Raw genomic sequence first — 23,871 nt, forward strand, 5'->3', positions numbered from 1 at the left:
CGCCCCTCCAGCTCGCCTCCCGCCGCCTCCCGCCCTTCCCCATTGGCCGCCGCCGCGCGCGGCCCGGCATGCCCGGTTCCCTCGGAGGCCTCATGTGACCCACCCCCAAGATGGCCGCCGCTGCCGCCCTCTTGTTTTGATGAATAATCTCTGCGCGGGGCAACGGCCGCGGCGCGGGCGGGAGCTGAGGCCGAGGGGCGCGGGCGGGCGGGCGCACGGCGCGCGGCGGGCGGCTCCTTCACGGGGCGCGGCGGGAGCCCAGGCGCGGGCGGGCGCCGGGCCGGAGGCGGCGGCAGAGCGGTCGGCTGCCGGCGGGCGAGGCGAGGCCGCCCCGGCGATGCCCTTGTGAAGTGCGGAGGCGGCCGGAGAGCGCTCCGCGGAGCTGCCCGTCGGCGGGGCGGAGGAAAGCGCCCGCCCTCCCTCCGCGTTCACCATTAAGAGGAAGGCGATGGAGGAGCTGAGCGCGGATGAGGTGAGGCGGAGTGCCGGGGCGCGGGGCCCGGCGGTGCTGCTGTCCCGGCCGCTCGCCTCGGCGCTTCGTTTGGAGCGCAGCTTTGTGCTGAGTGCCGGCGCTTCGTGCGCCTCCCGGGTGTGATTTCCAAAACGATGATCAAATCTTTCTTTTACCCGTAGCGAGACGCTTAAAATACCGCTTTGTCAGAGGAGCGGGGTGCGAACCGCGCGCTGGTGCCGTTTTGTTTCCTCACCGTCGCTTGATTGCGGTCCTAAGGCGCTTCATGGCCGATCGCTGCTCTGACCGGGCCTGCTTGGCAATCGCGCGGTCGCTTCTGATTGCTATGGAAGAGCTGGAGTCTGTCAGTCAGTCTGTCTGTCTGTCTGTCTGAGGACTCCTTTGCACCTCCGCTTTGCTGTTCTCAATGCAGTGCAGCCCGGATCGTAGTTAGGCTGTACAGAAAGCAGCATTCTCACTGAGGTGTTTCTGTCTTACATTGTGAGTTCTGTCTGAAAACCCCTTATCTGGCAGTAGCCGAACCTGAAATTAGCTGCAAGGCTGCTGTAGGTGAGGTTATCTCCTTATATTTGACTGTATTAAGTGTGCAGGTAACAGATCTTAACTCTCAGAGAGGAGAGATGAATGCAGTTGATGACTGGCGTTGTGATGTAGAATGCATGTTAACTTCAGATGTTTACCACTGCTGTCTCTCACTGAAGTTTTCTCTGAGTTTACTTTGTTAAAGCACCTAAAGGGAGGTGGTGGAGTCACCGACCCTGGAGGTGTTTAAGGAACGTTTGGATTTTGTGTTGAGGGACGTGGTTTAATGAGAACTATTGGTGATAGGTGGGTGGTTGGACTGGATGATCCTGTAGGTCTTTTCCAACCTTGGTGTTTCTGTGATTCTGTGGAAGTTGTCTTTTGTTACAGCCCATGCCAAAACCATCATGGATCTGGGAGAAGCAAAAATCCTCTTTTTGGTGTGAATTTTAGTGTGAGTGCTTGATAATATTGTGAGAATTGGGAACTGTGTAGGAAAAAGCAAAGTCAAGCTGAGTACGGCATGAAGTGGGACAGGATGAGGTGAACCTGGTGTCTTTCATGTACAGCTGTTGAGTAGCTTGGAGTTGTGCTGTGAGCCTACGGACCATGAGCAACATCCCCAGGAAATGAAGCATGCCTTAAGCTTGGTTAACATGCTGTAAGAATACAAATTACAAGCTGCAAAGAATTCCAATTACGCCTTATTGTGCAAAGGTGGGATTTCTTCTCTGGCTGCAGAAGTAGAAACATTTTCTTTAGAAGCTCATGAAGCAGTTTCTACTAAAACAGATGTTGTGTGTGAAATTATGTACAAATCTGAGCTGAGGTGCTTGAGCCCAAGGGAGCAGTTCTGCCTGTATGCTTACAGCTCTGCTGTGTGCTTCAGTTATCAGCTGCTTTAACAGGCTGCTATTTTTACATTGGTTGTCACAACATGTCCAGCTAACAGCTTTTTGGAAGCCCATTAAGATCAAAAATATATTTCTGAAAGTTACTGTCCCAAGACCAAATGTATCTGGCAAGAACTGTACTAATTAATAACACGATGCCTTTTCCATTCAGCCAATTAGATTTTATTTATTTATTTTTTTTCATTAAGCTTTTAAACTGTGTATTATGGTGGAGGGAAGGTAGGTTATGGAACAAACAGTGCTGATGTAGTAATTGGTACCAAATAACTTGTTGCTGTTGGGCAATGTAGTGACACAGCGCTTGTCATAGGTTGCTGTTGCAAGCAGTGCTGCTGAAATCAAGGGTTAGGCATTGTTGAGGGTATCCTAAATGCTCCTAATAAAATAATAAATATAAAAAAGCCCCACGTGTTACACCGTGGCGGTGTGGTTAGTCATGCAATCCAAAGTGAAGCCAGGTTGTTTTGACTTTGAACTCCCGCAGCTCTGTCACACTCTTTGTGCTACGTGGAGGCAGCGGGCTGCAGCCCAGCGCTGTGCAAACACTGCGTCCTGCAGGCCCAGCACGAGGCCTGTGGCACTGTGCTGTGCCCATTGCACTGCCCACATCCCGGCCCATGCTGTGTCCAGGCACAAGCAAATGAACCAGACAGAAGGCATGCATCAGTTCCATGCTGTATTTGCATCCTCCTGCTTCAGCCTGATGGCTTTGCCTTTCTGGCACAGCACTATTGTTTCTTTGTCCTTTTTTCCCCGTAATTATCAAATTTTCAGATCAAATTTCAAGTTTCCTTGAAAATTTTATGTCAACCTGGAGGAATATGATGACTCGGGGCATCAGAGCAGCCAAACCCAGTTCTTTATCACTCACCTTTGAGAAACCTGTCTCTTTCAGTATACTTGGAGTTGATTGATGATTTGTCATTCTTAAGTGGGTAGGAAAATTCTTGAGTTGCTTTGAATTGCAGAATTTTATCTAAAAGCATCCCAGCATCCAGGCAGGTTTCTTCAATATGTTCCCTTCTTCAGAAATTTCTTCAGGGCAGGTTACAGTCCGGAGCATTGGTCTGTATGAAAGGTCAGTGCTTAATGGACTAGGGGTGAAACAAGTGACCTCCTGTTTGAATAATATCGACCACAGCTGGTTGTGACATAGCTCTGGTGTTGGTGTTGCCTTTGCTGTAGGTGAAGAGGTGTGGGGTGGCACAAAAGAGCTCGCTTACCTGCTTGATGCAGAGAGCATCTGTGCAAATCGTACCCTGTGAGGGATGTGGCATCGATTGAGTCATCTAGGTTTGACCATGTTTGAGAATAAATGTATACATTTCTTGATTAACATTAACGTTTGAGTGTATTTTTCTGTGCCTCTCTCTCCACATATAGTTCCAAATCTGATGTCTGATTTAATTTGATCTGTTCTTCCTCCCCTTGGAGTAGTTTTCACAGACCATTATGTGACTGCAGCAATGTCGCGTAGACATGGACTTGACACAGATTGTTCTTCACTCTTTACTTCACTCTTTATCTTCCCCAGCAGTTCTACAGGATTGTGAGCAGAAATGCAAACTGAGGAATTACACCAGTGCTTGGGGATCTCAATACCAACAGGGAATAACATGAGCTTGTATGGGGATTGAACATCCACTTTTACTCCATGCTTGTTTTCTTTGTACCAGAAGCTTTTGTATCAGATTCTCTGAGGCAGCCCATAATTATGGATAATTTCTTCTATATTTTTCATTTTTTGCTTCAAGTTTCATGGTTCTCAAATACGAGTTTTGTGAGCTTTATCTTATATTAGCTTTATGCGATCAGAAATGAGGTTTAATAAATAGTTTCCCGAAGGCAAATACTGCACTGCCCCACCGGTAACGTGAAAACTGATTTTCCAAAACTCCATTTGGTCAGACTGCTCCAGGTAATGGCAGGTTGCTACTGACTGTCTTCATTTGCCTCTCGAGACACTCCTGCCCAGCAGGTGACAGGTACATTTCCAGTGTTGCACAGCTGTTTCAGATAGTATTGCATACAGTCCTCTCTTAATAAAGTTCAGTTGGATCTTCTTAAGCAGAATTTTGTTATTAGTGTTATGTGGTGAGAAATGAAGATAAAGGTCATGTTCCTTTTAGCTCTTTTATTAGATTAACATGATTTGTTTCATCAAATGCCCCAATAAATCAGGAGGTGTGTTAGAGGTTTTGAAACTGCTGAATGGTAAATGTTAGACTTGTCTTACACAACTGTTAGAGGGATGGACACAGAATTCTCCAGTGCAAATGGGTTTTCCAAGGCAGCAAATACATACTTAATAAATAAGCATCAAGTATTGTTGTGCAAAACAGAGGAATGGCTATAAGAGAGTTGCAGATGGTAGGTTTTCAAGCAACCTTCTGTATTTGCAGTGTTGCAGGAGGGGATACCGTGCCATTTAGGAGACCCAGCGGTGGAAAACTGTGGAGTGTGTGTGTATGTACGTGCAAATGAATTTTTCTGTTTGTTTGATGTCCTTTGTACAGATCCGTCGAAGGCGCCTTGCCCGGCTGGCAGGGGGACCATCGTCCCAGCCCAGCACACCGCTCACATCGCCGCAGAGAGAGACCCCACCTGGGCCTCCTGCAGCAGCTCCGACCCCGGGGCCGTCCCACAGCCTCGGCCTCAGCGTCCACAGCATGACCCCAGCTACCTCGCCCATAGGTGCATCAGGTAGGCCGGCCTTTGGGGCAGCAACGATTATTGCCTGCTTGTCGGATGTTATTCTGCGACCCCTCACGTTCAGAGCTTGAATGCTGTTACCACTATTTCTGCTATCGTAAAAATAACTTCCTGAAAGAGACACTCTGAATTGGTCACTGAAGGTGCTCAAGTCTTCATTTTACTGAATATAAGTGGGTTGTTAAAATTCTTCTCCAGGCGTCAGTAAAACTAAGGATAATATTTGAAGTCTTCACCAGAGCTGATTGAGTGTAATGCGTTTCTCTATTGACAAGTAGTACAGTAAGAAAGCCAGTCTCCCCTTTCTCCTTGATAAAAAGTAATTTCAGTCTTGCAACACAATTTTTATTGATGGATTCCTGTGTACTTCTTAGCAATTGGTGCCAAGTTCATTTCTGATCTTTAATTACTGGTGTTTGGCACAATTAAAAGTGGTGGGCTATGACTGTACTCAACACGAGAATGAAGTATTTGCTTTCTTGTTTGTGTTGCAGTATTTTTGACAAGATGAAGGTTTTCCCAATTCCAGTATTTGCTGCAGTGAGGACAAGTAGGATATTTACAAATAGCAGTTACTTCAGACCATATGAAGTTCCTTATCTATTGAAATCAGACAAATGCAGAAAGTATGCAAAGTTGGGAGGATCCGAGGTGTCTGGAAGGGGCTGCCTTTTGCATATTTTGCTCTTGTATCCAGAGCAGGCCAGAGAAAAGCTACCAAAAGCATTTCCTGAGCAAATCACATATTGTTGGAATTTAACGCTGCATATTGTCGTTGTGATGATAGACAGCAACCCAGAAGCAAAGATGTCTTTATTTATTTTGCAAATAGTACAGAGTTCACTTACCACGTTCACTCAGCCTGTGGTTACAGGACTATTTTAATCCCTCTTAGGTCTGGCTCTTGCTGAAAGGTGCCTTTCTCTCTGCCTCTCCCCCTGTTGACAGTAGCAAATGTGTGGTGAGGACTTACTCCGGGTGGAAACTAACCCACAAAAAATTAATGGTTAGTTTTCAAGCAGATGCACAATTGTGTAAACGATAATGCCAACAGAACAGGAGGTGTGGAAGAACCTACCTGAAGCAGAAATGTTCATATCCTGGCAGACTGGTTTATTGTGGTTTGAAATGGTTGTACAATCAAGACCTTAGAGACTCCTGTTGTACGGATTCATCTGTCTGCATTGGACAGTTGCTAATTACACAGGTAAAACTTTGATCACAAGAAGCAGAAGGTATCTAGGCAGTGGATTGCTTTTTCCTGTAGTTCCAGTCATTGTAGCAATTCAGTAATGTGTATTTGCACATCACAATCAGGGATATAGTTAAACTGGGGGAATAAATCAGGAAGAAAGTGTTCACAACTGATTATCTGCTGAATTTATTTAGCGTAAATGAGGACTTGGCTAACACTGTGTGCCTTGCAGGAGTTCCTTTGCAGTAGTAGACTAAAATGACTGCAGAGGATTTTAATTTATTTGGACATACAGAAAGCAGCCCCAGCAGAACAATGTCCTTGCAAGCATCAATTTTTATGTGAAGTTGTTTGGGATCAGACTCATACATCAATTTCATGGAATGTGTGCTCACTTATTCCATGTGACATTTTAAAAGTACTTTGGAGATCCTAGAAATAGTGTTTCAATGACAGCCCTGCATAATGGGCCAGTGATCTTCATAACTTCTGCATGCTATTGTGCTTGCATTTATGGTTGTTTTTTTTTTCTTTTTTTAAGGAAAACTGGAACTTCAGGTGTCAGTTGTTTTATCGTATGCCTCATCCATTAGATACAATTAAATTCTGGAAGATTTATTGTGAAAAGATGGTAGGTAGACAGTTGGCTTAAAGAGGCCTGTTAATGAGTGCTCCAGGTCAAGTTGATTTTCCTGGCAGTGGGAGTGTGACCCCAAGGGAATGCAAAACAACACTCTTCACCATGATAAAACCTTGTTTGCTCTAGTTCCTTTATCCACCTGTTTGGGAAGAGGTGGGATGTTTGTGCCTTGGCAAGACTCATGGAAGACTGTCTCTTTCTATGTGAGGTAATGAGAGAAAACCAAGCTGTAACTGGGATATCTTGAATCAGAGGTGTGCTGGAGTACCTGAAGGCAGCCTTTCCCTGCCATGGGCAGTGTATTTCTGCTCCGTGTTATCTGTGGGGAAATCACATCACTGAAGTTCTGCTTTCGAAAGTTGCCTTTATTTAGTTTGCAACCCGATTGAACCCAGTCCAGAGGCTGTGCTTGGTATTTCTACATCCTTAGGTTCTGTGCAGAGTTTGTGTTGGGCCGTGAGGATTTTCCCCTCCTGCAAAGACTTCCAGTGTCAGAACTGCAATATCCATGCCTAAAATTTCAGGACTGGATGAAATAGTTGTCCATTTAGAAATAGACTTGGCATTTTCCTGTTTCCTGGGTGAAGTCTTTTGCAGGTTTTTAATACTGGTTTATAAGTAGTTAAGTGATAACTCACTTTTCTTGGAGGATCTTGTCTCCTATCTCTTCCTCTTCATAGAGAACAACTAAAATGTAAATGCAGCCAGTATTTTGTGGTGGACACCAGTTAGGTGTGCATTTTGTGTTGTCTTACCATACAGCAGTGTACTTTTATGTGGCTCCAGTTACAGAATGTGGCTGTTTAAATATTCTGCTTGTTAAATTCTTTTCTGAATGCCAGTGCAAGTTATTTTTTTTCCATTTTTTTATCTGAAGACCTGAGGGGTTTTGATATACTAATTCCCAATCTAATACAAGGGGAAATTAAATATAAATTGTTTCTATGCACAGAAACTTAGAACATGAGTTGGAATGGTGCAGAGAAGCTACTTTTCCTACTTCCCATGCTGAATTCCACCAGTTGTCTTCTAAATGATATTTTCCTTCAGCATTTTTTTTTTTTTTTTATTTTGAAATGATTTGGGAAGCTTTCAGAATGTGTTACTGCTGGGAGCGAGGGACAAGTTGGCACTTCTCAGTAGTGACACAAACAGAGTTGGTGCTGGAATTTAAAAATAGGTTGTGAATCTGGTCTTACACTTCCCACCTGAAACCTAATACTCTTTAGGGAATGTCTTGTAAACAGCAAGCGAGGAACCGAGGGGAGTAAATTCACTGCTCTGTTCTTTTTAAGCAGACAGACTAATACTGCCTTTCTGTGGAGGTTTTCCTTCAAGGAGTTTGGCTGCTGATATGCAAGTACCTGACATTGATGAGACTACGGTCGCATCTTTCAATTAAAGCTATTTTATTAGTAAACACAACTTGAACCAGTGTCACTGGATAGAAATTTTAGGAGTAGACTACACTTAAGAGCCCTCTCCATTTAGATGGTTGGAGGACTCATTCAGCTTCCAGTGTTAACACAGCGCTTTTTCTGCATTGCTTGTAATTATACATGTCTTTCCTCATGCCTTTCTGGTCTGTAATGCTTCTCCAAAGAATCTTCATTGCCAACTGAATCCATTACTTTGTATCTTAAAGCTCGTCAGCTGTTCTCCAAAGACTTGTTTTATATTGCTGTGCATTTGTTGGTGTTACACTTAATGGTGCGTGCTGCTGGGACTTGTTGGATGCTTATCTTGTTCTTGTGGAGAAGGAAAAATAGTGATAATTTCTTAGTAAACTGTGGGAGAATTTGTCTAATGGGACAACTGACAGTATTTGTATTATTATTATTATATTTTGTATTACAAATACTACTGTTTGTATTATATCCTCACTCAAGCTGACCCCATTGTGATGGTGCTGTTTGGGTTGGATTGACTTGCAGGAAAACCATGGCAACGTCTTAGGGTTGCACCCAAAGCAGTCGTAGGAGAGCTCAGTTGGCAACCAAGTTCAGCCCTTTGTCTTGCACGTAGGAAGACAAGGCTTCTGCAAGACAAGAGCTTGGAGAAAGCTGTAAGCAGCCTTTCTCAGATCAGAGATGGACGAGAATATTACTTGGTTCTAGCAATAAAGATGAAAGTGACGGAGTAGTGTCTGTACAGAGGCAGTTGTTGCTACGTGTTTGTAACCTTCCTGCAGACTTTCTGGAATTGGGAACGTGGCAGTCATTTTTGCTGTTTAAAAAAAAAAATAATTAAAACTATTTTTATTTTTTTTTAATGTTATTGATGCATTTGTTCAAAATGCTTCAAAATCCCACTGCGAGCCGACTGGATTTTCCAGTGGTCTGCTTTGGATGTTCTGTGTGTGTTGCATTTTAGTGTATGGATTTGAAGCACTCTTCTCAATTGATGAGACTGGAGAAGGGAGAAAGCATGCTGAGTGAAAGGGCCTAGTGTCTCTTTATCTTCTCTCTAGCTTCTTTCTGAGCACTGTTATAAATCCATGCTAATTGATTAACTTGGTGGAGTCAAATTTAAGTATTACTCAAATCTGACATCATTCACTTAGCTATGCTGTATGCAGGCTTTAAAACCAAGTGGTTTCTAGAGCTATTTATTATGAAATGAGTCTCTGAGCACTTAATGCAAAATTTGTTTTGTTCTCTGTGTTATGATACAGGTAAGCATTTCTGTACTGCTACTGTGAAGAGTGGTTGAAAATACAATTCTCTGTAGTCAAATGTGATTTTTATTAGCATTTATTTCCTGTTACTAAGACTGCTTAACAGCAGGATTGAAAACCAGTATTTCCTCACCTTTTCCATCCGTGTAACTGTCGTGCATTCTCATCTCTGTGGTAATGACCTTGGTGGTGCCTTTTTTTAGGAGTAGCCCACCGAAGCCAGAGCAGCGAAGGAGTGAGTTCACTCAGCAGTTCTCCATCAAACAGCCTTGAAACACAATCTCAGTCTCTCTCTCGGTCTCAGAGTATGGATATTGATAGTGTCTCCTGTGAAAAAAGGTAAAAATTAAAAGAAATGATGATGATGATGATGAAAAAATAGCATGTGTAAGCTAGCAAATACTGCACCTTGCTAATCATCTAAAGCATTAGACAAGAAAATAGTCTGCTCTTTCTCACCTCCAACCAAGTTAATGCAATAGTTTTAAATGCTTAAAAATGACACGCTGTTTAGACCATTGTAATTCTGTCTCTAGTCTGTCTTTCATGGTAACTCATGACCTAAAATGATGAAAGACGAAGTCTTAGATGTTAAATGGTGAGCCTATCTGCTGGGAACGATCAAACTGCTCTATTTAAAAGAGCGTAAGTTATGGAATGTGATGGCTGTGTGGCTTGTATTGCCTGCTGAAGAAATCTAGTACTGTGTTTTCTGAATTCAGAAAAAATGTAATTTGAGAAGTATTTATCAACCTGTGACTTTTAATTGCTGTTTGTGTGGATGGCTGTTCCTATTGCACTGGCTTTTTCTTTGCTGCGTAAGATGACATTCCTTCTGTCAGCATCCTACAGAGGACATCTTACAGCATTCTGCAAGCTGATGGACGTTTCCTCTTCTTTCCACTTGCAGTATGTCCCAGGTAGATGTGGATTCAGGAATTGAGAACATGGAAGTGGATGAGAATGATCGCAGGGAGAAAAGAAGTCTGACTGATAAGGTTAGCTTGTTTATGTTGGCCTTTCTCTTCCAGATTACAGATGTGGTTTATTGTAATGTCGATTGTCAGAATTTCATGGCAAACCTCCTCAAATTAGGCAATTTGGCTCTAACTGTGCCACTTGTTTTTTTCATACATTACCGTAGCATAGGCTTCTATTATGTGTTTATTATTATCATTATTATTAAGCATTTTGTGTTTGATTTATGAAGATTTCAGCTCTGACTATGTGAATTCTGCCTTTTTTTTTTTTTACCTTACTGCATTTTTCCATATTGACATGCTGTTACCCGAGTGCAGCTTTGCAGTCTGTGATGTTCCTTGGTTTTGCCATGTGTTCTCTTCTTTCTTAAAATGGACAACATTGGTTTTTGGAAAAGCTTCTTTACTAGAACAGTTTATGGCTAAGTATCCCAAAAAGTGAAACTGGAACAGGAACAAGGGTTTAGAATTGAGGGCTGATGTAGAATATTAGCTTGCAGTGAGTTCAGCAACCTCTGTTTTGAATGTGCTCTTTTAGAGGCTTTCAGATGTCATCTATGGAAAAACTTCTGCACTGAATTTCCTCATAAAAATTTATGGGAAGGAAAAAAAAATCAGGACCTCTAATATCAGAGCTCTATTTGGAATTTCTCAGAAATAGGCTTATTAATGATTTTTGCAAACTGAAGAAAATGCTTTATTTGATACCCTACAAAAGTCAACTATTCGTGTCCGTGTCTATTTATTTTTAATATACAGTAAGCCTGAATAAATGCTTCTTAAGATACTTTTGAAGAATTTTGCTTATTACTTACATAGCTTTTAGAAGTATACTGAGTACTGCTTCGTATACTATGTGTGCTGAAGTAATGCTGTGTAATAGGATTTTCTTCTTAATGTTATATGAAAATAAGAATGTTTAGCTATTGAGGTTTAGGCAGGAAGTAGAACTATTTTAAGTAGAAAGAGGAAGAAAGCAGATACAAGGCTTTAATTCATTTGTAAGATTGTCCTCTTTGTCATTTGATTTTAGGGTCCATGTGAAATAAAGCCCCAAAGAAATGGGACGTTGGGGTAGGGAAGTTTCTACAGTTCTTGCAGTGCTCATTAGATGCCTTTTGTTTATTCCCAATCTGTCAGTAGAAGGCTGTGCTGGGAGAAGCCTGGCTTCACGCCATCCAGCAATAACCCTGCTGCAGAATCCTCTCCAGTCAACTCTTAGCTGTAAAGCAGGCAGCTGGACAGCTTGCATTGTGCTGCTGTGAAATAAACAGCTTGGAATCGAGGACAGTCTTCAGTGGAGGGGACTCAGTGGAAAGTAAAGTAAAGCTCTGCCAACTTGGCTCATTTCCTTGTAGCTTTTTGATGTCTCCAAATACATAAGTGAATAGGAGACAGTGTAGACCTTACCTACGAGCAAAAATTTTTCTGTTGCCTGGTTATCTGCATTGGAAATGGTGTCAGTAATAAAGCCTTCTCTGCAGAAGTAAGTTTGAGAGGTAGAATTACATGAAAGTCTGTACAGTAGCAATAGAGTAATGAAGTCAAACAAAAATGTGTTGATGACTCAGCATCTATGGTTTGTGAAATGGTTTGAATAAAAGCATCTGAAAAGGTGCTGATAGTTGCTGGAAATCTCTGTGCAGTCCAGGTTTACCATTGTGATGATGTGATGTCCAATTAAGGGAAAAAACTTCTCTGTGTTGCCCATTTTTGTCAACCTACATTTTATTCTTCCCCACTTCTAACAAGCTGTTTAAAGAAGACCTGTGTGTGATACATTTGTGACTTGACCAGTGTAATTAAAGCTAATGCAAATAAGTTGATTTTATTTTATTTTTTCCCCCTAACGGAGGAACCTCTGTCTGGGTCTGAGGTATCCGAGGAGCAAGCTTTACAGCTGGTCTGTAAAATCTTCAGAGTCTCTTGGAAGGACCGAGACAGAGATGTTATCTTCCTGAATTCTCTCTCTGCTCAGTTTAAGCAGAACCCAAAAGAAGGTAGGAATCGGAGCTGTTAGCACTGTTTGAGGTGGTTTCACTGGGTGGCACGTTCTTTAGCTTTTCGTTTCTTTGCTTGATTTCAGTGTTAAGAAAAAAGTTCATCTGATGCCAACAGTTGTAAGCAGGAAATGGGATACCCAGAAAGGATCATGGCAAAGATTGGTCATATTTTTTGGTCTAAGCAATCATTGCAATCTCACTGGTTATTTCTTCTGTTGTCACACCAACACGATGACACTGCAGTGTTGCTGGAGCTTTTCAGAAAGCTTTTACTCACTTACCGGGTTATCATAATCAACATTTAATGGTCCATGTAATAAGCTAAGAATTTCAGGCTATATTAAATAATGTTACATTTTACCAGCTATAGATTCAAATTTTTTTTCTTATCTGGGCACAGGTGGTTTTGTGTGCATTCCTCTTTCACAGCATGTCTTGCCCAAAGCAGAAGTAGAGTGGGAAAAAATGAGAGATTGACAAGACAGTGAATAAGAGCAACATTGGGTCACCTATGATCTTTGGTACTTTGCACAAGAGTTATAATTATGTGTGGTTGTATCTTCACAACCTAGTTAATACAGACAACAGTAGTTGTAAGCTTCAGTTGCTTTTGCTAAGAGAAGCACTTGGTTCACGCGTGCAAATTACTGTCCTTCTTAGCTGAAATCTCTGATATTTACATCTCTGACTAATTGTGTAGTTGAAGGCAGTAAACAGGAGTACTAAATCACTTCTTTTATTCCTAACAGTGTTTTCGGATTTTAAGGACTTGATCGGACAGATCCTGATGGAAGTGCTGATGATGTCTACCCAGTCAAGGGATGAAAACCCGTTTGCCAGTCTGACAGCTACATCACAGCCAATTGCTGCAACTGCCCGGTCTCCTGACAGAAGCCTGATTTTAAACACGGGCTCCAACCCAGGAACCAGCCCTATGTTCTGTAATGTGGGCTCCTTTGGTTCCAGTTCATTATCCAGGTGACTTCTAACTGAATATTGATCTCACTTGAATATTGATTCGTAGACTTAGAGAGGCATAAAAATATCCCAAGAGCAATAAGTAGAATAGATTTTAGAAGTTTTTCACTGTTTTTCTTGTGAATGTCCCTGCAGTCTCACCCTTTTTGGTTATATTGCCATGTCTAGAAGCATATTTGACAGGATAAAGCCGTGTAGCTGTTCCTTCTGAGAAGTATCCCTAATTTACATCAGCGGAGGCTGAGGCTCTTAATGTGTGAATTGCAACATAGTTTTATTTAGTATTAATAAAATGGATTAATGTGTGTGAGCTGCAGAACCAGAACTGAAGAGTCATTTGAAGGGGAAGGGCATCTGCTGCTCATTTTATCTTTTTCACCCTTTTTCTTCATATCCTAAATGATTGCTTTTTTTTTTTTTTTTTTTTTTTTTTCTTTTTCCCCTGTAACTGGTTTAGTCTCTATGGGACTAGTCCAGCTCCTACTACCAATTTCACAAGCTATGTACCAATGACTGGTTCATCTCTTACCCCACCAGCCAGTTCAGTTGCCACCACATCTGTGCCTTCCATTACTGTCAGCTCTCACCTCACAACAACCAGCCCTTCTTGGACCCAGCCTTCCTCTGCGAGGTACCGGCCATATACTGTTGCCCATTCTGGAGGCTTTTCAGCTTCTTCTACCCCGCGTTCCTTGAATATTTCCATCCCAGCTAGTTCAAGTCCTCCAGTCATGGCTGCTAGCCCTCCAGCCGTGCTGCTCACTGCACCCAGACAGAGACCCAGCACCATGGGTCCGCCTTTGTTTACTGCTTCACCCAGTACCTTGCGCAGGCGTTCATCTTTACTGAACAGGATTCCTTCTAGGTATTTCACAAGAACAAAAGAGTTTTAATGTGTGCTGTGCAGGGCGTGGCATGGTCGTGCAGTTTGGAACAGCTCGTGTTTGTGCTGAGCTTACCCTACTCACCTGGAGTTGATTCTCTGTTTCATTTTGTGCTAATACTTTGACTTGCTAACATGCACTCGTTGCCAAAAATCCATAAGCTGTCTCTGTGAGCATTTGAGGAGTAATGCAGTTACTTTAAAGATAACAATATTGTGTCTATTTCCTGCTCATTTTACATCCACCCCATTTAAACTATTATGATTCTATGATAAGCTATTAGCTTTCTGTTCATCTGCTTCTGCTGGACAGTAAACCAAGCAGACATCCTGCTCTGAAATCAGTTTTCTCAGTAGGACTGTAGCTGATTTGCTGAAAGCTGTTAAATGCTGGACTGTGTTAGGTTTGATTCCCTAGTGCATATATTTAAATTACAGATTAGTCTGTTTCTGTAGGGTAGGCCAAGTACTACTGCATTCTGTCTTTGGCTGCTCCTAGAGTCTCTGTTCACTGCAGGAGGGATAACTGAACAGGCAGGGTTTTGGAGCCACTGCTGAACAGTTGTAGCTTAGAACAAATTTTGCTTCTATAAGATCTTCAAAATTATTTTTACATTTTTTGGTTGTGAATGTATGGTGTGAATATGTGAATAACTGATAGTGTCATGGAGCATGGTAGTATTGTCTTAGTTTTTACTAATGTGAGCTGCCTGGCTGCATGCTTAGAGAAGACAGTTTTGGTAGACTTAAAAGAAAAGCTGTTTGTTCTTTCCTTTTGGTGTAAAGAAAAACAATCTGATGGCCTTTTTCATTTCTGTTGTGGTAGTATATACGACAACCCTTTCTCCCTCCTCTTCCTTGGCGTTTCTGATGTGTCTGAGGACAGTAGTGACGAAGAAAATGAAGATGATGATTTTTCTTGTGTCCAGTTTGGGTCCAGGTATTGGAGCAAGAGAATGTAACTTGCATGTCTGGTTGTGTAGGAACTAACAGTATGAGTAGTGCCAAGTGTTTTTCAAAGTAACTTGGGAAATGAGTAGAGCCAAGCAGGTGACCAGGGTTGTTTGTACGAAGGTATATAAACACATGTAATGAATGCTAGTTAGTCAGCTTGCCTTTTTTTTTTCCCTTTGAAGAGATGACTGGGATTAAGGAAATGTTAATCATGCTGCCTTTTAAGTTTAATGAGCACGGTTTCTGAAATGTTGTTTGAGCTGAACTCCTCATTGACTGTGTGTGAGTAGGAGGGGTGCTATTTACCCATGGTTGTAATTTTAAAACCAGTGGTACATCATGTTGCATATTCTCCTATAAAAAACTGGAACATGAGGATATTGGTTAAAATGTAATGGCAGAGAGCCAGCTGATGCTAAGGGAGTTGTTCTGCTGTCGATTGCTTGGCAGCTGAGATCTCTCCTCTATCTGATAAAGAAACCACCTGAAAGTTGGAGCTCCTGGGGCCTGTGGCTGTTTGTGGTGGGTTGCAGGGTGTTCTGCTGTAAAACAGAGTCTTGGGAGTCATAGAGCAAAAACCTTCCACTTGTGTGACTCTGAGATAGGTGGAAACAAACTGAGGGTTATTCCTCGTTCTGTTTGGAGGCTGCAAAAAAAAACTAACACAGCCTGCAGGACACCAAGCATGCCAAGGAAAGCAAAGCTTTTGGAGATGTGAACAGGGTAGGATCTTTAGTTTTACCTCCCACTGCTGAGTGTGCCTGCAATGTCTTGTATGATGCTGAATGTTTTCCCATTAAATATGAGGTTTTGGTGTGAAAAAAGGGCAGCCCTACTTCAGGACAGTTTGTCATATCCAAGTGGTTTGTGTTCTTTGTTGATGAAAACGTTTCTTTTCTTTGCCCTTTAAAATCTGACGCTTCATCTTCATTGCATGCACAGCAACTTCTGAGGAAATGCCGGATTCTTTTGGATCAACTCGAATTGGAGAAAGGGGATCTATTTTGTGCAAAACCATGTATTTCAGGAAAACTTTCTGAAAAATGATACTTCTGTAGTCTTGCTAGTAGCCAGAACGTTTCCTCTGAACATTCCGGTTCCTGATTATGACAGGTAGTGATTTGGAGATGCCCTCTGGCACGTTGTCTTGTTCTAATAGGCAGAGCCAGTGGCAGTTTCCTAATGTCTAAGGGCAGCACAGTCTGAGTTATAAACTCTACGTGCATGGTAACAACTGGGAGGGAAGGACTGCTTGCAGGCTTTCAATCCTTTGTGAAGTATTTTAGTTAAAGCAGAACTGAAGGAAAAGCTAATTGCTTGAACCTTTTAATATTAGACCAGGTCTAGACTTTATTTGGGATGTCGGGGAATGCCCTAAAAGACTTGGTATGAGATAATCTTCCCCCTCCAGTGTTTGTCTGTGGTTATTCCTGTGGCATGTTGGGATGCTACAGCTAGAATTGGTTAATTAGAATACCTTCTGCTGGCATCTCCTTTTTTTCCTTTCTGTCTGATTTCAGATGAGAGAACTTGGTAACAAAGGTTTATGCTTTGTTTGTGTGCATACTTGGAATTTGGGTTTGTTTTTAGCCACTGTTTTTTTTTAATCTCTTCAATGTTAGCAGTTTTATCTTAATATTACATTGAGTTGCACAGCCTTTGGTAGGGATTTCTGCGGCTGCTGTGCTTCTGGAATCTTGGTTTCTTTATTATGTCCTGGCATTCTACAGACAGCAATAAGATGTTAAGTTATGAACACAGTGACTGTACAATTATGCAACAACTTGCAGACTGAAAATAGCAAGGCATTCAGTGTGTGTGTGGAGGATGTATGAGGTCTGCATTGGAATAACTTCAATTACTGCTGCAGTGAAATCATTAACAGAATGACTAATTATAGAAATAGTAGTTCTAATATAAATTGCTGTTCTTAAAAGAGAATCTTAAATGCTGGATGTGAGAAGTCAGGTCTAGAAGAAGCAATAAAAAATGGAGGTACGGTTTCATGGTAACCCAATACTACCTCATTAGAGATACATTTTACAAGGGTTACTGTTAATTGCAGAACTGAAAACAATTCTCTCTGCAAAAGAAACTTGTTACCAGAGTTTTTGTTAGCTCAGCTGCCAAATGCTTATCAAGTGATAACCTTTGTGTGATTTATTGATTGGACTGTAAAGCTTGCGCAGTAGCTTTGTACAGCTTGATTATTACAGCATAAATTATTTTACAGCGTACAGGAAGTTACACTTTGTAGTCTAAATGTGTTTTTTGAAAGCTGCATATAGGAAGAAATACTGTTATTTTCTCAGTTCAAGGTCTTGGACTTGTAAAGGGGTCTTCATTTAAATCCACCTTGAGTTTGCACCAACTTTCTTCAGTGAAGAACAGTAGCAGACCATCCACATGCTTTTTTCTTTGTGGGTTTAGTTTCATGTTTACAATACTGCTGTTTTAATCTTTTCCCCTGTAGCTGCGTTGCTTACCAACATGGCGTATCTTACTATAAGGAAACCAAAATGAACTGAGTTGAAATTAAACAATCTCAGATGTGGAAATGATAAATGAAACAGTTGCTTGGATACGTAGCCTCTTGTTTTTGATTCTCCTCCCTTGGAATACATAACATGATTATCTGTAGCTCTCATGTGTAAGCCAAGGTCTCATCTTTGTGGTTGGAGGCTTTTACATTCTTTTGGCAAGTTTGAGAGTTGGTGGAGGTTCGTAACTTCTTGAATGTTGTAGACAGAGACCACAGGAGCTGTGCAGAGATTGCATCACTGCATGGAAGTATTGTGATGTTCCAGGGGTTATAGCACTGTTGACATCAAGTGTGATATAAAGGCTGTTCACTTCCAGTGCTGCTGTGTGATAAAAAGATTGATTCCCGTTAAGTTTTTGTGCCTTATTGCCACTCTGATACCTTGTTCATTTAACAGAGTAATTGATTCTTTGGTCGTGTTACAGTGCAGATGACTTTTTTTTGAGTTGGACAACCCGAGAGGGAGAGCTCACAGAAATGGTCTTAACTGTTGAGAAGGCTGTGTGCCTGTTGGAATGGAGTCCTCAGAGAACTGACAGGTGGTCGGGAGCTCGTGAGTTACTTGGTTGTGCAACACTAAAGAGCTGGACCTAACGCTCTCTTTCTTTTTTTTGTGTGTGTGTTTTAAAGTGTGGGAGGCTCTGGCAGCTCAAGTGTTTGCGATTCCTGCAGTGACCACTTCACCATTGAAAACTGTAAGGAGACAGAGATGCTGAACTACCTCATCGAGTGTTTTGACCGGGTTGGAATAGAGGAGAGAAAAGCACCAAAGGTACATCTAAGAACATCATTTTTGAGCTTTCTATATGTTTTACATATCTAAAACAGGCAGAGCTAGAAGTGACTTTTCCTCTTTGGGGGGCAGCCTTTTGCTGTATTTTATTGGCATTTATTCCATGTAAAGCATACTCCTGTGAGAGGGTTCTGTATTTTGCTGTAAGCTTTTGCTTGTAAGGAAAAAGGAACATACAGCTCTTTATGTATGGTCTGAAAGATTTTTAACTGTAATCCTGCTAATCCTTGCATATTATATCCATACTGCACAAATGGAGAAATTGATCATATTTCCTGTGCTGTCTCTGAATTTTGTGTTAAAATGACTTTAATTTTGTCAGATGTGTAGCCAGCCAACAGTGAGTCAGTTACTGAGCAACATACGATCGCAGTGCATTTCGCATGCTGCTTTGGTGCTCCAGGGATCCTTAACGCAACCAAGGTAAATACAGCTGATGTTGAACAGGAAAGTTAGATTGTTGTCTTTTGAGATTTATCTTTTTCTTCTGAAGATTAGGTAAGGAAACTGAAGATCAGTTTTTGGAGCAGGATGCATGTATGTGCCTGAGGAATCATTTATTGCTTTACCACTGGATAGTGTTGTTCCCACTAATACCTTCATGGAGAGAAGTTTAAGTTACTCTGGGTTTGCTTTCAGATGCTTCTACTATCTCGAAAGCTGCACCAGTTATCCTTTGTGCTTGGGATTAGTTCTGTCTTTACATGAACCAATGTTGATAGTGGAGTAGTTTTATGTATGTAATAAAGAAAAGAAGATACTTCTTCAGAAACTTAGGGAGCAGTTAAAAGCAATGACTGCATCAATTCAGAAAACACTAACTTTAGGTTCTTAATGCTAGTCCAACAACAAAAAATGTTGTTCTTTCACTAGTTGAGCATAACAAAGGGTCCTTTCATGAGAGAGGAGTAAAGGGAGAACCAATTACTACACTGAAGCCATTATTTTCTTCCAGCCTCATTAAATGAAAGTGTGATGTTGGCAGCAGCATCTGCTTCAAAATAATCTCTGCACAAGTAACTACAGAAGGCAAGGCTGGTTACTTCTGAAAGGAGCAGGTGTCCACATACTGACGATCTGCTTTCTGGCACATCTTCAAATGTGCTGACTTGGATGTTTTTCCTGCATATAATCAATAGCTTTGGATTTCTTTTGCACAAATAAAGGTCACTGCAGCAGCAGTCTTTGCTGGTACCATATATGCTGTGTAGGAATCTCCCATTTGGCTTCATCCAAGAACTGGTGAGAACAACTTACCAAGATGAAGAGGTGTTCAAACAGGTAAGACATTAATTAAGAAAAAAAAGAAATGAGTGGAATTGTAGGATCTTAACTACTTGCCATATCCAGGGGGTGCATTTTCGACGGTTCATTCTGCATCTCACAGTTCTAGATCTGTTATTTCAAGGCCTAACAAACTGTTAAACAAGTATAGTTTTGTTTTTTTTTTTAACTTTTTTTTATAATGTTATGAAAAGATTGACTTTCTGTGATTCTAGTTATAAAAAATGTATTTGTTAATAAGCAGCACACGCTTACGTAGATGTTGAAGTGTGCTGACTCAGAGCATGTCTGCATGCAGTGCTGATCTATATTACAGGGTTAATCTTGAGTTTTTATCTTTTTGTTTTAATACAAAAATATTAAAAATATGCAAGCCACCACACTTCAGTAATTATTATTATTATTATTGTAATATCTCAAATAGTTTGCATATAGCATACTTAGAACATTTTATAAATTATTGGCCTTTTCCAGAGGATGTGACTGAAAAGCAGAAGCTTATCCTGTGTGTCAGGGTAGTACTCTGAGATGATGCAAATTTGTAACTTATACATTTAATAGTTAAGACACAAAATTAGCACGCTTCTGGTCCGTATAACATCAAAGCAGGAGGTCACAAAGGTTGTAACAATCTTTCATAGTAGTACTGGGCAACTCAGCTATAAAGATATTTATATACTTTTAGACTTTTAGAATAGCATTTGATTTCTCATAATTTGAAAAAAAGTTATTATCTCAAACACTGTTGCTACCTTTTTGTGGGGGAGCAGTTGTCAGAGTGGTGTGGCTGGGGCTTAGGGCTGGGTATCATTACTTTGGTTAGTAGCTCCTGTCACATTTCCTCTTTTAACATTCCATTACTCCTGCTTGGTATCTTTACTCTTGCCACAATTAAAATTTCCCAGCACAAAACCAACTTGGTACATGGCAGATTGAAAATCTGAGCAGTGTGATTTCCTCAAGCATACAGGCAAACTGTAATTGTCCTGAGGGCTGCCAACCCTTTGGAGACCTTGATGGCGCTTCTGCATGTTCATGTGCATAATTAACATGCAATTCAGGGATCTTATTTCAGAGCTTTAAGCAAAACAGTTGGCTGAAAGGTGGGTATTTTTAGCATTGCTACCCTTATGCATTCAGGCATTGAAATGTCACTTGACATTGACCTAACTAATAGAAATTCAGAGAGAAGGTCTTTATTTTTTCCGTTGTGTGCTTGCAGTATCTGAAGAGTGAGCGTGCATTTCATGCAGTTGCTTGGTCATTAGAATTATTTTTTAATTATTTTATTTATTTGTTTGTTTTTACAGATCTTTATCCCAATCCTGCAAGGCCTGGCTATAGCTTCCAAAGAGTGCTCCCTTGATAGTGACAATTTTAAGTACCCCCTTATGGTAAGGACTGTTCTTTTCTAGAAGATTTGCTTCATGATTACTGGTAATATTCTATGCAAGCTAATGTACTTTGCCATTTTTGGACTGTGTTTGGTTAATTTCAAACTTCATGCTGGAAGTTATGTGAGTGTAATGCCCGTAACACCTACATTTAAGGCACAGCAGACTTTGTGTAAAGGACTATTAAAATATTTATCTGAGTTGCTTTGCGTAAAACAAATTGAATGTAGGGATTTCATCATGCGTGCCAGTTAAACACAGTGGATGCTAACTGCAAATTTAGGTCTGGGAAAGAAGGAATAATAACCATACCAATATTTGTTGCTCTTGTGGCAAGTTAAAATCTATTGCATTAGAATCAACATTATATGGATTGATGGCTGTGTGCTGTAGGAAAATACTGTAATATTCCCTAGCTGAAAAGTTTTGTTGTTGTTTCTTTTAAGTGCATATTTTAGTTCCTAGATTTTTCCCTCCTGCTGCTTTTGTTGACAAAACAAATCTTTTGAACACCATGCTTGACCACAAAAGAGCAAGCTAAATGCTTGACTAAACTAAGCATTGTCAGCTGCCACCTTCAGATCTTAAGATCTTCAGTGAATCATGCCAAAAAAAGGCTGTTCTTCATATCCCGGGTTTCATTTGTACCTGGGGAAATAAACTTGCCTGGGATGTGTGCTGGAAATCAAACGAAGTGACTGGAGCACTTCTGCAAAGCAGCCATCTTCTCTTGTTCGATTTTCCTGTTGTTCTGGTATTTGCTGCTCAGTCACTTAAATTGCAAACTGTTGCAAATTCGTCAGGAGGAGGAGGAACTACTTGAAAAAAAAATTCAATTTTGATAATCCTTAGTTGCACGGTGTTCACCAAAAGGTTGGAATAGTAGTGACCAGCTGTGGTGTAATTGAAGTATGAGAACATGTAACTGGAGAAGTGGGATATGTGAAAGCCTACAGTATTCTTGTGTTTTCAAAATTGTCTGTTATAACTACTTTCTTTTTTCTGTGCTGCAGTGTAAAGTGAGTTAGAGATCTGGGATAGGATTCTTTGTTTCTGGCTACTGTGTTCATCTGACATTTTTCCACTCTGACTCAAAAGACAAAGGCCTTGCTGTATGTATAGTACAATTGCTCTATTTATTATTGTTACTGACTTTTATGTGGCAGTTCAGGAGTCCAGCAAAGACATTGTTATGTTCTGATCAAGCAAATAATTTGCACAGCTAATTTTGAAACAAGTGCAATAACTTATTATGGTGTGAGACATTAGCTTTTTTGAGACAGATGGAAACAGATGTAAAAACTAAGTAGGGGAGCAGGGTGTGCTCTAGTATTTTTTGGACCTCTTCACCATTTGATGGAATTTTTTCCACTGGTTAAGGGAAAAAAGGTTTGATTTATTTTATTTTTTTTACTATTTTTTTTCCAGCTGTTTATTATGTTCAGCTTATTATTCTTAAATAAACAGTCTGCAAATTATACACAAATAATCTTTTTTTTGCAATTTTCTTATAGGCATTATGTGAACTTTGTGAAATCAAGTTTGGAAAAACACACCCCATGTGCAGTTTGGTAAGTGGATCTAAACTGATTTTTCTAAGTAAGACTTACTCTGTTGATTAATGTGTTCCATGTTGATAATTTATAATTCTAAAGAAGAGCTGCTGTGATGGCTAATGCTCAGTGGTAGCTTAAAGCAGTCTCATAATGGGAGTCCTTTCTCCCTGAGAATGTAGAAGGGCTGTTATGAAGGTGACTTAGATTTCTGAAATACCAAGGAGATGTTTCCATTTAGATCACAGCATGACTGAATGTTGAAGAATTGAGGGTGTGTGGTAAACCGCTGTGAGGTGACAGTGCAGGTAAAGGAGTATGGCTGACATGGCAGCTTTATGATCAGTTTGCTGTTTCTCATATTTTCTAGGTTGTCTCTTTGCCCTTGTGGCTGCCTAAATCTTTAAGCACAGGTGCAGGAAGAGAGCTACAGAGACTTTCCTATCTTGGAGCCTTCTTCAGTCTCTCTGTCTTTGCAGAAGATGACGTAAGTGTCCTAGAAGGATGCTGACAGAATGGTTTGTTCTTAGTGCTTGATATGTTCAGCAATATTCGTTCCACTTTCAGAACAAAGTTGTTGAGAAGTACTTCTCAGGACCTGCCATCACTCTTGAAAACACCCGAGTTGTTAGCCAGTCCTTGCAGCATTACCTGGAACTGGCGAGGGTAAGTGTCCTTGTATTTAAAGAACTGCAAAAATATTGTGTTTTTTTTTTTTTTTTTTTTTTTTTTTTGCCTTAACAAAAGTTAATAATATCAGCAAAAAAATCCAGATTTTGTATTAAACAATAAATTTTTTAGGATATGGCTGAAGGTAATAAGGTAAAAAAGTTGCTGAGTGCTGTAAGCTTGTCTCGAAGGTTGTAAGCCAGTTCAGACTGTATTAGAACACTTAGTCATGGATCCTAGTTAATGTTAGAGGATGAGTTAAGAAATAAACCACCAAACTACCGTATTGTTTGTGCTGCACTAGTCTTACATAAGCATCTTTTTGTAACTATTGTCATAGCTTATGTTTCCATACAATCCTGACAAATAAGGTTGTAGCAGTAGTTGTTGAGAGTGGAATTTGTTTCTGTAAAAATATAGAAACAGAAAGCAGGAACACGATGGTGAGAAGTATGTGCAACCTAACAGAACTTTTCCTTGGAATTGCAGCAAGAGCTGTTCAAGATTCTGCATAGTATTTTACTGAATGGTGAAACTCGAGAGGCAGCTCTCAGTTACATGGCAGCTGTTGTCAACGCCAACATGAAAAAGGCACAAATGCAGGTAAATAAAGGCACGCTCTTTTTGTGATTTATGGATCTTGTTAGTGGGTAAATAACAGGAGGTGGCTGCTTCAGTATCTTCAATACAGAAGAATTTTGATTTT

General features: G+C 40.8%; 1 protein-coding gene across 4 annotated transcripts in view; it reads left to right on the plus strand.

Annotated features, from left to right (window-relative positions):
* The first annotated feature begins 315 nt into the window (after positions 1-315).
* Positions 316-23,871, plus strand: part of UBE4B (ubiquitination factor E4B) — a 35,584-nt gene continuing 12,028 nt past the window's right edge. The window contains exons 1-16 of one of the 4 annotated variants that reach the window (XM_052691441.1): positions 316-472; positions 4,425-4,611; positions 9,336-9,471; positions 10,043-10,129; positions 11,964-12,112; positions 12,865-13,093; positions 13,551-13,958; positions 14,803-14,916; positions 18,103-18,244; positions 18,588-18,688; positions 19,432-19,546; positions 20,860-20,943; positions 22,458-22,514; positions 22,867-22,983; positions 23,064-23,162; positions 23,655-23,768. In XM_052691441.1, coding sequence (XP_052547401.1) covers positions 449-472; positions 4,425-4,611; positions 9,336-9,471; positions 10,043-10,129; positions 11,964-12,112; positions 12,865-13,093; positions 13,551-13,958; positions 14,803-14,916; positions 18,103-18,244; positions 18,588-18,688; positions 19,432-19,546; positions 20,860-20,943; positions 22,458-22,514; positions 22,867-22,983; positions 23,064-23,162; positions 23,655-23,768 — 2,163 coding nt within the window. In that variant the 5' untranslated portion in view covers positions 316-448. Of the gene's footprint in view, positions 473-4,424; positions 4,612-9,335; positions 9,472-10,042; positions 10,131-11,963; positions 12,113-12,864; positions 13,094-13,550; positions 13,959-14,802; positions 14,917-18,102; positions 18,245-18,587; positions 18,689-19,431; positions 19,547-20,859; positions 20,944-22,457; positions 22,515-22,866; positions 22,984-23,063; positions 23,163-23,654; positions 23,769-23,871 lie in introns of all 4 variants that reach the window. The other 3 variants (XM_052691442.1, XM_052691443.1, XM_052691445.1) reach the window with 3 other exon arrangements.

This window comes from Tympanuchus pallidicinctus, unplaced genomic scaffold, assembly GCF_026119805.1.
Source record: "Tympanuchus pallidicinctus isolate F22 unplaced genomic scaffold, pur_lepc_1.0 scaffold29, whole genome shotgun sequence".
NCBI classification, from domain to species: Eukaryota; Metazoa; Chordata; class Aves; order Galliformes; family Phasianidae; genus Tympanuchus; species Tympanuchus pallidicinctus.